The sequence below is a fragment of the Oncorhynchus gorbuscha genome, linkage group LG04 (assembly GCF_021184085.1).
Source record: "Oncorhynchus gorbuscha isolate QuinsamMale2020 ecotype Even-year linkage group LG04, OgorEven_v1.0, whole genome shotgun sequence".
Taxonomy (NCBI): Eukaryota; Metazoa; Chordata; class Actinopteri; order Salmoniformes; family Salmonidae; genus Oncorhynchus; species Oncorhynchus gorbuscha.
Window position 1 is genome coordinate 69,441,210 of NC_060176.1, and position 15,913 is coordinate 69,457,122.

At 42.4% G+C, this 15,913-nt stretch overlaps 1 protein-coding gene and 1 pseudogene across 1 annotated transcript in view; one reads left to right on the plus strand and one right to left on the minus strand.

The window, feature by feature from the left end:
* The first annotated feature begins 255 nt into the window (after positions 1–255).
* On the plus strand, positions 256–8,720 carry LOC124033044 (annotated as a pseudogene).
* A 49-nt stretch (positions 8,721–8,769) lies between these two features.
* LOC124034590 (ras GTPase-activating protein 1-like) overlaps positions 8,770–15,913 on the minus strand; it is a 40,509-nt gene continuing 33,365 nt past the window's right edge. Inside the window, exons 23-27 of the mRNA XM_046347989.1 lie at positions 14,906–14,994; positions 14,510–14,587; positions 14,250–14,384; positions 9,629–9,708; positions 8,770–9,487 (exon numbers count right to left, since the gene is read on the minus strand). Coding sequence (XP_046203945.1) covers positions 9,445–9,487; positions 9,629–9,708; positions 14,250–14,384; positions 14,510–14,587; positions 14,906–14,994 — 425 coding nt within the window. The 3' untranslated portion in view covers positions 8,770–9,444. The remainder of the gene's footprint in view (positions 9,488–9,628; positions 9,709–14,249; positions 14,385–14,509; positions 14,588–14,905; positions 14,995–15,913) is intronic.

The following is a 15,913-nucleotide window of genomic DNA, read 5'->3' on the forward strand; positions in this document are numbered from 1 at the left end:
TTTTTTACCTCGGTGAATTAAGATTATTTTAGAGCTACCATGCATTTGGGAGACCCAGCCCAGTTTGCTTCATTGAACTATCTAATAACGGTTTCAATTTTACAGGCAATGTACTGTCCCATGCTATTTTTGGTGGCTAAAGAATTTGCTAGCTTGCTAGGTAACTTACCTTGAACATATCATGTCTGGTGTCAGTATCTTCGATTCAATGACATCCCGACAACCTACATGTTCTGTTATGTGCAGAGCTTTACCATGTTTCACAATAGGTCACAGAGAAAGTTCTGGACATTCGACAATGAAGAAAGTATGAAACTGAGATATGAACCCAACTGGGAAATATTGCAACAAAATGCTCACCAGTGGGAAGGTAAAATATTTTGTAGCATGTTACATTACATGTGATAATGAGTCACAGTGTCTAGTTTTTTTTAACTACAACTTTATGATTATATTTGCCACCTCCCAACGTTGTCGTCTCTCATCCTTTCCTTTATCCCTTCCTTTAAAAAGCCTGGGGTTAGTGACTCTCATGAGGAGGACGTCCTCTTCAGGCACTACGAGAAGAGACTGCTTGACTTCTGTAATGCTTTCAAGCCTGTGATGCCCAAGTCTGTTGTGGTATGTATTTTGTAAAGGTACACCTCATCACTCATGGAAATATACTGCATGTAAACTGAGAGAATCTGTAGGGACTGAATGGGATGCATAGGATGAGGCAGCAGTAGTTCCGGTGTTTGTCATCACTGGTTATTTGGACTAATCAAGATTTTGCAGTTGTTGGCATCTTTTGAATGTTTAAACAGAAGGAGACATTATGCCCATAACTTGCAAAGAGAGAAGGTCTCCATCTCTTCTCTTAACATGGACCCAGAACTTAATTGAGCAGCTGACCAATTATGTGAGCCTTTAGTTCTCAGTTAACAGACATTAGGGTACACCGTAAATCCGACCTAACCAGTTTTATGTAAGAGATTAACATTGCAATCATCAACAGGGTACAGCCATCATGTATTTCCGGAGATTTTACCTGAACAACTCACTAATGGAATACCACCCCTAGAACAATCATGCGAGTGAGTAGTCAAGGGCTTGATTTTGACTAGTACTCCTATATTGTTATATTAAGAAATACAGTATATAGGCTCCTCTGATTACTTCTATTCAGGTAGCTACAGATACACTTGATTTCTGAACTAACCTCCATGTCTCTCTCCTCATGCTCTCTTCACAACTTTTCCTTCCTCTGCTCTATTGTTTTGCTAACTTCCCACTCTTTTCATCCTACCTCTTCCCTGGCTTACCTCTTTTTTTCTCTTTCAGGCTGACCTGTGCCTACCTGTCCTGTAGGTGGATGACTTTAACGTGTCCAGCACCCAGTTTGTGGGGGATCTTGTGCAAGAGTGCGGCCGGACAGGAGGGCTCTGGAGCAGATCTTGGAGTATGTGCTCCTTCTCATTCAGCAGCTCAACTTCCACCTGGTGCTACACACCATTTACACTGATGGAGGGCCTGCTCATAGACCTCAAGGTGGGTGGATGGAAATGGAGATACTTACCAGGTCATTGAAGCTCAGTAGATACAGCAGATGAACATAACCTAATGAAGTGTGTTGCTGAGATTTAATGACCGATTTTGCAGACTTGTAGGTGTGTTAAATCTGTACGAATAGAAAACCAAGCAGGTTAGGCTTCAGATAACAGCCCTGTATTGGTGACCTTTACCTCAGACAAGACACCCTCTTCTGGAGAACCCAGTCTCTGAGGAAGAGTGCTGATGACTTCCTGACTCGGGCTACCCTGACGGACACTGGCCTGCTGTTTCCCCCATCTGAGATCGCCATGACGGCCATCCTGAACAGTGCGTCGCAGGCCGGCCTCAGCATGGAGAGGTAGGCCAGCACCAGGGCTCTGTTCTAGACAAGAGCATGGCCCCGTTTCAGAGGATAAGGGCTGAAATGGAATGAAGTCCTAGCCAACATGGCCTCGAGGACTGCAAGTGGCAACTAACATACTTTCATAGTGTATTGTAAAGCAGGGTAGTAATTCTCACGTTTTCATTCAATGCAGTAATCTATTAAGTTTCAAAATAGTTTTGTTTTCCACTTTGTTATAGCTATCTGACAGAATGTATGGGACTGAAGGAGGACAAAGAGACTCTCTTAAAGATGTACGATGCGATGATTCCAATTCCAACCACAAGGTGGAAAGCTTGATCAAAGTTGACTGCAAATCAAAATTATACAAATGCTTTTCATGGTGTTTCACAGACAATAATTTTCTTTTTACACAGGGATAAAAACTCATGAAGAAGCATGAATTTCTGAAACAAGAGGTGAATGCTTACAAAATGAAGCTTTATTAATTTTTTTACTTTAGTTTGGTAAATATATTCTTAACTCTTCTTGAACTGCACTGTTGGTTAAGGGCTTGTAAGTAAGCATTTCATGGTAAAGTCTACACTTGTATTCGGCGCATGTGACAAATAAAGTTTGATTTGGAGAGGGCCCATGCTGACTTTGGCACAAACGCCAACGTGTATGTTTGTAAACACGGAGTATACAAAACATGCTCTTTCCATGACATAGCCTGACCAGGTGAATCCAACTGAAAGCTAGGATCTCTTATTGATGTCACTTGTTAAATCCACTTCAATCAGTGTAGCTGAAGGGTAGGAGACAGGATTGAGACAGGATTTAACATAAAGATGTTAGAGTTGAGACATGGATTGTGTATGTGTGCCATGGATTGTGTATGTGTGCCATGAATTGGCAAGACAAAAGATTTAAGTGCCTTTGAACGGAGGTATAGTAGTAGGTTTGTGTCAAGAACTACAACGCTGCTGGGTTTTTCCACACTCAACAGTTTCTTGTGTGTATCAAGAATGGTCCACCAACCAAAGGACATCCAGCCAACTGTGGGAATCATTGTAGCCAACATGGGCCAGCAGCCCTGTGGAACGCTTTCGACACCTTGTAGAGTCCATGACCTGACGATTGAGGCTGTTCTGAGGGGCAAAAGGGGGTGCAACTCAATATTAGGAAGGTGTTCCTCATGTTTGATATACTCAGTGTATTGAGTTAATGAATGAATCTGTCGGTTACAAACACATGCATTTGTTGCATTGCGCAAAAAGAGTGTATACTTACATGGGTGCACTACCACACAACTGGGGAGGTAGAAATGATCAGCTGACTTGAGTAACATGTTCATTTTGTGTGATAGGAATGGCTGTCAGGTAAGGAGAAGATATTCTGTTAAAGACCACTTCAGAGTAAATAGACTTGCACAAATGAAGCAATCCCTTTTGCCAAACATACTAACAGTTTTATTTAGCCAGGTCAAACAAGTGTATCTAAGATGCAAAAGATTCACAGTTCTGTCTATCAGGTAGAAAAATCTAAAATGAACACATCCACTATATGAAATGAAGAGGAAGCAGAACAGTTACATTTGTACATTTTGAAGAGGGGAGTTGTGTCACCCATATCGATAGTCTAGTCTATAAACACTTGAGTCAGGTCTGTGTAATCTTCAGTGCATCTAAACTGAGAAACTACAGGTTATCGGCTCCAAGTCTCTGACTTTGAGCTGTTTGGAAAAGCAGACGATGGTTGAACAAAATCAACTAGTTCTCATCCAAATGACAGGGTGGTGAATCTGGGCGTGGCCTGCACAGAAGTTCTCTGTATGATCTTGGTTAGTGTATCGCCAAGGAAGGTGGGTTAGTGAGGGTTACATTGAAGTTGCAATTATATGAAAGCTTCTGTTGATGAGCCCAGGCTTAAAAGGGAAGATTTCCTCAGTTCCTTTAGTTTCTCAGGCCCAGACATCAGGTTAGTTTCACAGGTTACATTCACAGGTTACAAATAGGTCCTACAAACTGTTAAGCTATGATACAAATATGAACCTATAGTACAACTCCATTTAGCAGTCATACACAAACACTGGTTTTGTCATATAAGCCTAAGTGTATCCTATCAACAGGTAAAGCAGCTTATAAAATATATAGCTAGTAGCTTCAGTGATGTGTATATGTACATACACACTGCTCAAAACAATAAAGGGAACACTTAAACAACACAATGTAACTCCAAGTCAATCCCACTTCTGTGAAATCAAACTGTCCACTTAGGAAGCAACACTGATTGACAATAAATTTCACATGCTGTTGTGTAAATGGAATAGACAACAGGTGGAAATTATAGGCAATTAGCAAGACTCCCCCAATAAAGGAGTGGTTCTGCAGGTGGTGACCACAAATCACTTCTCAGTTCCTATGCTTCCTGGCTGATGTTTTGGGCACTTTTGAATGCTGGCAGTGCTTTCACTCTAGTGGTAGCATGAGACGGTGTCTACAACCCACACAAGTGGCTCAGGTAGTGCAGCTCATCCAGGATGAGCTGTGGCAAGAAGTTTTGCTGTGTCTGTCAGCGTAGTGTCCAGAGCATGGAGGCGCTACCAGGAGACAGGCCAGTACATCAGGAGACGTGGAGGAGGCCGTAGGAGGGCAATAACCCAGCAGCAGGACCGCTACCTCCACCTTTGTGCAAGGAGGAGCACTGCCAGAGCCCTGTAAAATAACCTCCAGCAGGCCATAAATGTGCATGTGTCTGCTCAAACGGTCAGAAACAGACTCCATGAGGGTGGTATGAAGGCCCGACGTCCACATGTGGGAGTTGTGCTTACAGCCCAACACCGTGCAGGACGTTTGACATTTCCCAGAGAACACCAAAATTGGCAAATTCGCCACTGGCGCCCTGTGCTCTTCACAGATGAAAGCAGGTTCACACTGAGCACATGTGACAGACGTGACAGAGTCTGGAGACGCCGTGGAGAACGTTCTGCTGCCTGCAACATCCTCCAGCATGACCGGTTTGGCAGTGGGTCAGTCATGGTGTGGGGTGGCATTTCTTTGGTGGGCCGTACAGCCCTCCATGTGCTCTCCAGAGGTAGCCTGACTGCCATTAGGTACCGAGATGAGATCCTCAGACCCCTTGTGAGATATATGCTGGTGCGGTTGGCCCTGGGTTCCTCCTAATGCAAGACAATGCTAGGCCTCATGTGGCTGGAGTGTGTCAGCAGTTCCTGCAAGAGGAAGGCATTGTTGCTATGGCCTGGCCCGCCCGTTCCCCAGACCTGAATCCAATTGAGCACATCATGTCTCGCTCCATCTACCAACGCCACGTTGCACCACAGACTGTCCAGGAGTTGGCGGATGCTTTAGTCCAGGTCTGGGAGATCCCTCAGGAGACCATCCGCCACCTCATCAGGAGCATGCCCAGGCGTTGTCGGGAGGTCATACAGGCACGTGGAGGCCACACACACTACTGAGCCTCATTTTGACTTGTTTTAAGGACATTACATCAGAGTTGGATCAGCCTGTAGTGTGGTTTTCCACTTTAATTTTGAGTGTGACTCCAAATCCAGACCTCCATGGGTTGATAAATTTGATTTCCATTGATAATTTGTGATTTTGTTGTCAGCACATTCAACTATGTAAAGAAATGTATTTAATAAGAATATTTCATTAATTCTGATCTAGGATGTTATTTTAGTGTTCCCTTTATTTTTTTGAGCAGTGTATATACACATACAGTACCAGTCAAAAGTTGACACACCTACTCATTCCAGGATTCTTTATTTTTCCTGTTTTCTACAATGTAGAATAATAGTGAAGACAAACTATGAAATAACACAAATGGAATCATGTAGTAAGCAAAAATAGTGTTCAACAAATCAAAATGTATGTTATTCTTCCAAGTAGCCACCCTTTTCCTTGACTCTTGGCATTCTCTCAACCAGCTTGAGTTAGTCACCTGGCATGCATTTCAATTAACAGGTGTGCCTTGTAAAACATTAATTTAAGGAATTTCTTTCCTTCTTAATGCGTTTGAGACAATCAGCTGTGTTGTGACAGGGTAGATATGGTATACAGAAGATGGTCTTTTAAAATAGGGCTAAAGCCAAATTATGGCAAGAACATCTCAAATAAGCAAAGAGAAACGACAGTCCTTCATTACTTTGACACATGAAGGTCAGTCAATCCGGAAAATGTCAAGAACTTTGAAAGTTTCATCAACTACAGTCGCAAAAACCATCAAGCTCTAATGAAATTGGCTCTCATGAGGACCGCCGGAAAACCCAGTTACCTTGGCTACAGCGGATACGTTCATTTGAGTTAACTGCACCTCAGATTGCAGCCCAAATAACTGCTTCACAGAGTTCAAGTAACAGAAACACATCACAAAATGAACTGTGCAGGAGGAGACTGAGTGAATCAGGCATTCATGGTCGAATTGCTAAAAAGAAACCACACCTAAAGGACACCAATAAGAAGACTTGCTTGGGTCAAGAAACATGAGCAATGGACATTAGATGGGGGACATCTGTCCTCTGGTTGGATGAGTCCAAATTTGAGATTTTTGGTTCCAACCGCTGTGTCTTTGTCAGACACAGAGTAGGTGAACGGATGATCTCCAGCGTGAAGCATCGAGGAAGTGGTGTGGGGGTGCATTGCTGGTGACGCTGTCAGTGATTTATTTAGAATTCAAGGCACAATTAACCAGCATGGCTACCACAGCATTCTGCAGCGATACGCCATCCCATCTGGTTTGCACTTAGTGGGACTATAATTTTTTTTTCAACAGAACAATGACCAAACACATCTCCAGGCTGTGTAAGGGCTATTTGACCAGAGAGTGATGGAGTGCTGCATCAGCTGACCTTGCCTCCAATTGAGATGGTTTGGACCGCAGAGTGAAGGAAAAGCAGCCAACAAGTGCTCAGCATATGTGCGAACTCCTTCAAGATGGTTGGAAAAGCATTCCAGTTGTAGTTGGTTGAGAGAATGCCAAAGGTGTGCAAAGCAGTCATAAAGGTGACTACTTTGAAAATATTTGTTTAACACTTTAGTTACTACACGATTCCATGTGTTAGTTCATAGTTTAGGTGTCTTCACTATTCAACAATGTAGAAAATAGTGAAAACAAAGAAAACCCTTGAATGAGTAGGTGTCCAAACTTTTGACGGGTACTGTGTGTGTGTGTGTGTGTGTGTGTGTGTGTGTGTGTGTGTGTGTGTATATGCCAGTGTGGACTGTAAGCGGCCATTGTGGATAGGAAGAGGTTGGGTTGTAAAATCAAGTGAAGTAGTGGTGTGTAGAAAGGGAGTTAAGGCTTTCTTGGATCGGTGCTACATTAGATTTCCCTGAAGGTCGTTGTTATCGCTACGGTGCTTTGGCTAGCCCCTGACCCAAGGTCCTTCAGGAAGGTTCCACTGTTGACAAGGAGGCTAAATGTGTAGGGACCAAGGGTTCAAGTCAGGACAAAGGCCAAGGCAGTCAACATACAGGAGATAGTCCAGTTTATAGTTCTCTGTAAGCTATGTAACTCTGCCATGTAGGCCAAGTCTTCAAAGTGTCCTCTTGTCTGATTTGGCCCTCAAGCTTGGATAATGTTCAGGTTAGCATTAGGTAAGGAGTTACTCATTATTTCACCAGTGTCTGTTCAAGGGCTTTGGGACTGGCAAGAGATTCCCAGATCCAGTCAGTCACGTTCCCATTGCAGGACTCAGTCGGCCATAATGGATCATAATGTCCAGAAAGCTCAATACAAAACCACCTAGCTTTTCGGTCCAGCGCTCCATGCCAGTACATGGCTGACTGACTGACCTCGTCCCATTGGTAAAAATCACATTACCTGGATGATGGCAGCCAATGCCATGATGGTGCACTCAGTCCTGCAAGACAAAGTGCACACTGTTGAGGACTGTACATCAGTTACATCTTAATGCCATTTATTGACCATGCCACCATAACCCCTTCCACATCCATCCTGCTATGAACTCTGGTCGGTCACGTCACAGTGTTCACCATGGAGCTGTCATGACAGATGTACACTAGACAACGGGGGGGGGGGAGAGATGTGCATGACTTGAAGGGATGATCATGAGGTGCAAACAAGGAAAGAGGTTCTTAAAAACATATTCCAGCAGACTTAACTCCATGATTGACATTGCTTCAGTCCAGTCAGTTAAAGCCTACAGCTTACACAGGTCAACAATACTACATATACCACCTGATTGTGCACTGACATCAGAAAAAGTACAAATATATATTTTCAATCATTTTTACAGGTAAAGAAAGGATACGAGGATGATCATGTAGTGAAAGAGCCCCAGATGACAGAAGTGAGTCAAAACCACTTCACATTTTTGCTACCAGTGCCTCATGATTTACAGGTCATTAAATAGCTATGTTTAATAGGAGCGGACTGATGAAGATCTGGATGACCTATGAATGACGCAAACAATGTTTTTGTTTTTCACCCAACCCCCTGTTGTCACTGAAGGACTGTCAGCAATACTGGCCAATAGTCTCACAGGTCTACCCAATGTGTGCAAGATTCAACAACGAGAGAGGATTTAGATATTGTATTATCTTTGAGGCCATACATGATGCTTTTTCAAAAGGTCTCGTCTTCTGTAAGATACATGTTTTATTGGGTGTCAACTTTGAAATGCAAATGTGTTTTTAAATTACTTATGTAGTAAAAATGTGTATATTCCATGGGCATAACATCACTAGGCTCGGAGCACAGTGAAACTGTCAACATTCATTTGCCATACTTTAATACCCATTTTTGAAAAGTTATGATACAAGGCTGCTCTTAAATCTCAAACCTGGGTTTCTAGGTCATAACACAGAGCAGACAGCCCTGAAGGCACTTTAACAATCACTAATTACCTGGGGAAGAACGACTCCATTATCTACTTTACAAAACAACTTTAATAGGTGCATGCATGTCTGATACAATCTGTACTATTCAAAGATTTACTGCTGTAAACATTAACTTTTTGTATTTATTCTGCATCTTGTCTGGCATTGAGAAGTTAAGGAAGAGTGAACCAAACAATCAAAATGTGATACAATTGGAATAAAAAAAAATATTGAAAAAAAAGTTAACTATATACTCATGATTCCAGCAAGATTTGTTTTTAATAGATAAAATAAACATACTTTCTGCAAGAATCTCCAGACAAAAATACAGAGAAAGAACCCCCAAATACTGGAGACAAATAGAAACGCTAGTTTCAGCACTTTGTGGACATTGTCACAACCATAACAGTAAAAAGCATTACAGGGTTGACTGTAGCTTCTTCATGTCAGTTGACTTTCCTCATATTGAGCAGGGAGATAGATATACTTTGGCAACCTGTGCTGTGTGGAAAAACATGTCTTGGGCATGTGAAGCTTTACTTTGAAATAAAATCTTTGACCCTCTTGATGAAGGGGAATGATACGCATACATGTACCCAAGTCACAGAATCATGAACACTGTTTTCAGAAGAAAAAAACACATTCACTGTGCATACAGCAGTCTGGTGCAAGTTGAGTTTTTTTTGTTTTGTTTAGGTACTGCGTTGGTTCGGTTTTCTGCTGCTTTCATTGCATAGCTCTCCTGGCATGGGCAATGTGGTGGGTGGGACTGTTGTAGGAGGAGATAGGAGATGGGAGATGGAGGGGTGCCATGGTAATGATTGGAACATGCTGGGTCAGGTCCCCTGTGTGTCTCTGTGCAGGGAGACAAAGGGAGAGAGCAAGAGAGAGAGGAGGAGTGCTGTACTACCTGTTGCTGTTGGACATGGCATAGTGATCTTGTTTCTGCTGAAGGAGCTCAGTGATGGCCAGCAGCTTTTTCAGCACGTGCTACAAAGAGAGTAAACAAGCGAGACAGAGCCATGGTTTACAAATCACGACGACATGGCATGTTTCTGTTACTACTGTCATATTAAAAGGGGAAATCAGCAGTTGTACCAATAAAGTGTACACTCTGCCCGTTTTGCTAAAAAGCAGAGGGATAGCCTGGAGAAATGTAACCACTAAAATTCAGACACGGATACAAGGAATGACCATCCGTGATAACATGGTTAAAACTATAATGTTGATTTGAGGCTATATAGTGTTTGTTTACATTTGCCTCGTTTACACACATTGGAGTGAAATAAGCTTGTTTTGTGTTCTGATGGGGTATGACAGTTGAACTAAACTCATGAGGAATGTGTAAGTTACGATTCCGCTCTTGCCGAGGGTGATTCCTTGATCCACCTCTATGTAGATGACACCATTCTGTATATATCTGGCCCTTCTTTGGACACTTAAATCTCCAAACGAGCTTCAATGCCATACAACACCACTTCCGTGGCCTCCAACTGCTCTTAAATGCAAGTAAAACTAAATGCATGCTCTTCAACTGATCGCTGCCTGCACCCGCCTGCCCGACTAGCATCACTACTCTGGACGGTTCTGACTTAGAATATGTGGACAACTACAAATACCTAGGTGCCTGGCTAGACTGTAAACTCCCCTTCCGCACTCATATTAAGCATCTCCAATCGGCTTCCTATTTCACATCAAAGCCTCCTTCACTCACGCTGCCAAACATACCCTCATAAAACTGACTATCCTACCGATCCTCGACTTCGGCAATTTCATTTACAAAATAGCCTCCACTCTACTCATCAAACTGGATGCAGCCCATTACAGTGCCATCCGTTTTGTCACCAAAGCCACATACAGTGCCTTGCGAAAGTATTCGGCCCCCTTGAACTTTGCGACCTTTTGCCACATTTCAGGCTTCAAACAAAGATATAAAACTGTATTTTTTTTGTGAAGAATCAACAACAAGTGGGACACAATCATGAAGTAGAAACAACATTTATTGGATATTTCAAACCTTTTTAACAAATCAAAAACTGAAAAATTGGGCGTGCAAAATTATTCAGCCCCCTTAAGTTAATACTTTGTAGTGCCACCTTTTGTTGTGATTACAGCTGTAAGTAGCTTGGGGTACGTCTATCAGTTTTGCACATCGAGAGACTGACATTTTTTCCCATTCCTCCTTGCAAAACAGCTCGAGCTCAGTGAGGTTGGATGGAGAGCATTTGTGAACAGCAGTTCAGTTCTTTCCACAGATTCTCGATTGGATTCAGGTCTGGACTTTGACTTGGCCATTCTAACACCTGGATATGTTTATTTTTTAACCATTCCATTGTAGTCTTGTTGGAAGACAAATCTCCGCCCCAGTCTCAGGTCCTTTGCAGACTCCATCAGGTTCTCTTCCAGAAAGGTCCTGTATTTGGCTCCATCCATCTTCCCATCAATTTTAACCATCTTCCCTGTCCCTGCTGAAGAAAAGCAGGCCCAAACCATGATGCTGCCACCACCATGTTTGACAGTGGGGATGGTGTGTTCAGGGCGATGAGCTGTGTTGCTTTTACGCCAAACATAAGTTCAATTTTGGTTTCATCTGACCAGAGCACCGTCTTCCACATGTTTGGTGTGTCTCCCAGGTGGTTTGTGGCAAACTTTAAACAACACGTTTTATGGATATCTTTAAGAAATGGCTTTCTTCTTGCCACTCTTCCATAAAGGCCAGATTTGTGCAATATACGACTGATTGTTATCCTATGAACAGAGTCTCCCACCTCAGCTGTAGATCTCTGCAGTTCATCCAGAGTGATCATGGGCCTCTTGGCTGCATCTCTGATCAGTCTTCTCCTTGTATGAGCTGAAAGTTTAGAGGGACGGCCAGGTCTTGGTAGATTTGCAGTGGTCTGATACTCCTTCCATTTCAATAGTATCGCTTGCACAGTGCTCCTTGGGATGTTTAAAGCTTGGGAAATCTTTTTGTATCCAAATCCGGCTTTAAACTTCTTCACAACAGTATCTCGGACCTGCCTGGTGTGTTCCTTGTTCTTCATGATGCTCTCTGCGCTTTTAACGGACCTGAGACTACCACAGTGCAGGTGCATTTATACGGAGACTTGATTACACACAGGTGGATTGTATTTATCATCATTAGTCATTTAGGTCAACATTGGATCATTCAGTGATCCTCACTGAACTTCTGGAGAGAGTTTGCTGCACTGAAAGTAAAGGGGCTGAATACTTTTGCACGCCCAATTTTTCAGTTTTTGATTTGTTAAAAAAGTTTGAAATATCCAATAAATGTCGTTCCACTTCATGATTTTGTCCCACTTGTTGTTGATTCTTCACAAAAAAATACAGTTTTATATCTTTATGTTTGAAGCCTGAAATGTGGCAAAAGGTCGCAAAGTTCAAGGGGGCCGAATACTTTCACAAGGCACTGTATACTACCCACCACTATGACCTGTATGCTCTCGCTACATATTCGTCGCCAGACGAGTTCAAACAGGTGCAGTTAATACAGTTAATGAGTGGAGAACAGGAGGGCTTCTTAAAGAAAAACTAACAGGTCTGTGAGAGCCGGAATTCTTACTGGTTGGTAGGTGATCACATTCTTATGTCATGCAATAAAATGCAAATGACTTACTTAAAAATCATACAATGTGATTTTCTGGATTTTTGTTTTAGATTCTGTCTCTCACAGTTGAAGTGTACCTATGATAAATTACAGACCTCTACATGCTTTGTAAGTAGGAAAACCTGCAAAATCGGGAGTGTATCAAACACTTATTCTCCCCACTGTATCTCCCTCACTAACTTTAAGCATCAGCTATCTGTGCAGCTTACCGATCACTGCAGCTGTACACAGCCCATCTGTAAATAGCCCATCCAACTACATACATCATCCCCATAGTTTTATTACATTTTTTGCACACCAGTATTTCTACTTGCACATCTATCACTCCAGTGTTAATTTGCTAAATTGTCATTACTATGGCCTATTTATTGCCTTAACCCCTTACGCCATTTGCACACACTGTACAGACTTAAATTTTGTTATTGACGTCACACTGCTTTGCTTTATCTTGGCCAGGTTGCAGTTATAAATGAGAACTTGTTCTAAACTGGCCTACCTGGTTAATAAAAGGTCGAGAAAAACAATTCAAGAATCTATTTAATTGAGAAATCCCAAAATGGGTGAAACAGATTGTCCCTAACATAGACGTTCTAGCCTTTCAATCACTGGTTAAATACACTACATGAGCAAAAGTATGTGGACACCTGTCGAACATCTATTCCAAAATCATGGGCATTAATATGGAGTTGGCCCCCACTTTGCTGCTATTATAGCCTGCACTCTTCTGGGAAGGCTTTCCACTAGATGTTGTGACTTGATTTCATTCAGCCACAAGAGCATTAGTGAGGTTGGGCAGTGATGTTGGGCGATTAGGCTCATCTCAGTCAGCGTTCCAATTCATCCCAAAGGTGTTCGATGGGATTGAGGTCAGGGCTCTGTGCAGGCCAGTCAAGTTCTTCCACACATCTTTTAGATGTCATTGTATGCTGTTGCGTTAAGATTTCCTTTCACTGGAACTAAGGGGCCTAGCCCAAACCATGAAAAGCAGCCCCAGACCACCTCCAAACTTTACAGTTGGCACTACGCATACCAGGCAGGCAGCGTGCTCCTGGCATTTGCCAAATCCAGATTAGTCTGTTGGACTGCCTGATGGTGAAGTATGATTCATCATGCCGGAGAACACATTTCCACTGCTCCAGAGTCCAATGGCAGCAAACTTTACCCCACTCCAGCTTGGTATTGCGCATGGGGATCTTAGGCTTGTGTGCAGCTGCGTGGCCATGGAAACCCATTTCACGAAGCTCCTGACAAACAGTTCTTGTGCTGACGTTGCTTCCAAAGGCAGTTTGGAACTTGGTAGTGAGTGTTGCAACCGAGAACAGACAATTCTTATGCGCTACGCACTCGGTAGTCCCGTTCTGTAAGCATGTGTGGCCTACCACTTCGCAGCTGAAAAGTTGTTGCTCCTAAACGTCTCCACTTGACAACAACAGCACTTACAGTTGGCTAACTGACTTGTTGCAAAGGCGGCATTCTATGGCGGTGCCATATTGAAAGTCACTGAGCTTGAAAGTAAGGCCATTCTACCGCCAATGTCTATGGAGATTGCAAGGCTGTGTGCTCGATTCTATACACCTGCCAGCAACGGGGGTGGTTGAAATAGCCAAATCCACTCATTTGAAGGGGTGTCCACATACCTTTGTATATATAGTGTACATATCTACCTCGATCACTCCAATATCCCTGCACATTGTAAATATGGTATTGGAACTGACCCTGTATATAGCTTCTTCCTTTCTCGTGTTCTTATTTCTATTTCTCATGTGTTTTTATTCTACCCTGCTATTTGTAGTAATGATGATTCATGATAATGATTACTGCATTGTTGGGTTTTCAGCTTGCAAAAGCTTGCAAGAAAGGCATTTCACTGTTCTAGTGCATGTGACATTGAAACTTTACACACCTGCTGTGCTCCCCTCTCGTTGCTCAAGGTGCGGAGGTCGTCTGAGTGTGAGACACAGATCTCATGCAGGGCAGCAAGGTCACGGGACAGGTCTGTCCTAAAGTGCTCTGTAGCTTCAGGGAGGTCAGGGACATTCTAGAAAGGACACAAATGCACGCACATTAATGTCGTCCCTAGACATTGAGAGAGAATTGCTATGACGTCTACAAGTACCTAAGAGTTCCAATGATGTCTAAAGGAAATGAAAACAGGTAACCTACACCCAACTCATCCAAAAACATGATCATCCTATGTTTGTTGTTTTTGATGAAGGGGTTCACTCCCTCCATGTAGGGCTCCTGGATTGAAAAGAGGAACACTCCATTAATTTCTGACATACAGATGGTAGAGTTATGAATGGGCGAGTGTGTTTTGCATGGCCCCATGTCCTGGGTAGGTGGAGATTTCACTTGAGCCCAATGGAATCGTCTGAAATGTACAAACTCCAGCCCCCACGCCATGCCTAATAAACTCTCCCAATATTATAACTACTGTTCCGTGAACCAGATACAACACAAAGCTGTGAAGGATTACACTTTGGTTTGCCTGTGCTTAGATGACACAGGGATAGAAACGTCCCCACACTGAAAAGCGTAGGAGCTTTAAGGAGGTCTTACCTTAGCACCAAACTCCACCAGGTTAGCCAGGTTCTGGACAGACTTGGCAACCAGAGTGAGGGTACGTCCCGCTGTTGCAGAGGGAGGGTCTACACAAAAAAAACAATTGAACACACGGATATTAAGTAATGTATGGACATCATACGGTTAATTCCAAGCTAAGCAATAATCAATTTCGTTTGGATATGTATACCAAACGCTCTAACAAAAGGTATTTGGACATAAATAATGGACATTTTCGAACAAAACAAATATTTATTGTGGACCTGGGATTCCTGGAGTGCTTTCTGATGTAGATCATCAAAGGTAAGGGAATATTTATCATGTAATTTCTTGTTTATGTTGATGCCATCTTAGCGGCTGTGGTGTTTTTACTTTTGAGCGCCGTCTCAGATTATTGCATGCGTTTCTTTTTCCGTAAAGTTAAAAAATCTGACACAGTGGTTGCATTAAGGAGAGGTATATCTATAATTCCATGTGTATGTATTATCATCTACATTTATGATGAGTATTTCTGTTGAATGATGTGGCTGTGCAAAATCACTTGGATGTTTTTGGAACTAGCGAATCTAACACACCAATGTAAACTCAAAGATTTTTTTTATATAAATATGAACTTTATCAAACAAAACATGCATGTATTGTGTAACATGAAGTCCTATGAGTGTCATCTGATGAAGATAATTCAAGGTTAGTGATTAATTTTATCTTTGTTTCTGGTTGTTGTGAATGCTATATTTAGCTGGAAAATGGCTGTGCTTATTGTGGTTTGGTTGAGACTTAACATACGGTAATCGTTTGTAGTGCTTTCGCTGAAAAGCCTATTTGAAATCGGACACTTGTGGGATTAACCACGAAAATAGCTTTAAAATGATAAGACACATGTATGTATGTTTTAGGAATTTTAATTATGAGATTTGTGGTTTGAATTTGGCGCCCTCTATTTTCACTGGTAGTTGTCATATCGATCCCGGGAAATCGGGATTGCAGCCATAACAGGTTAAGCTC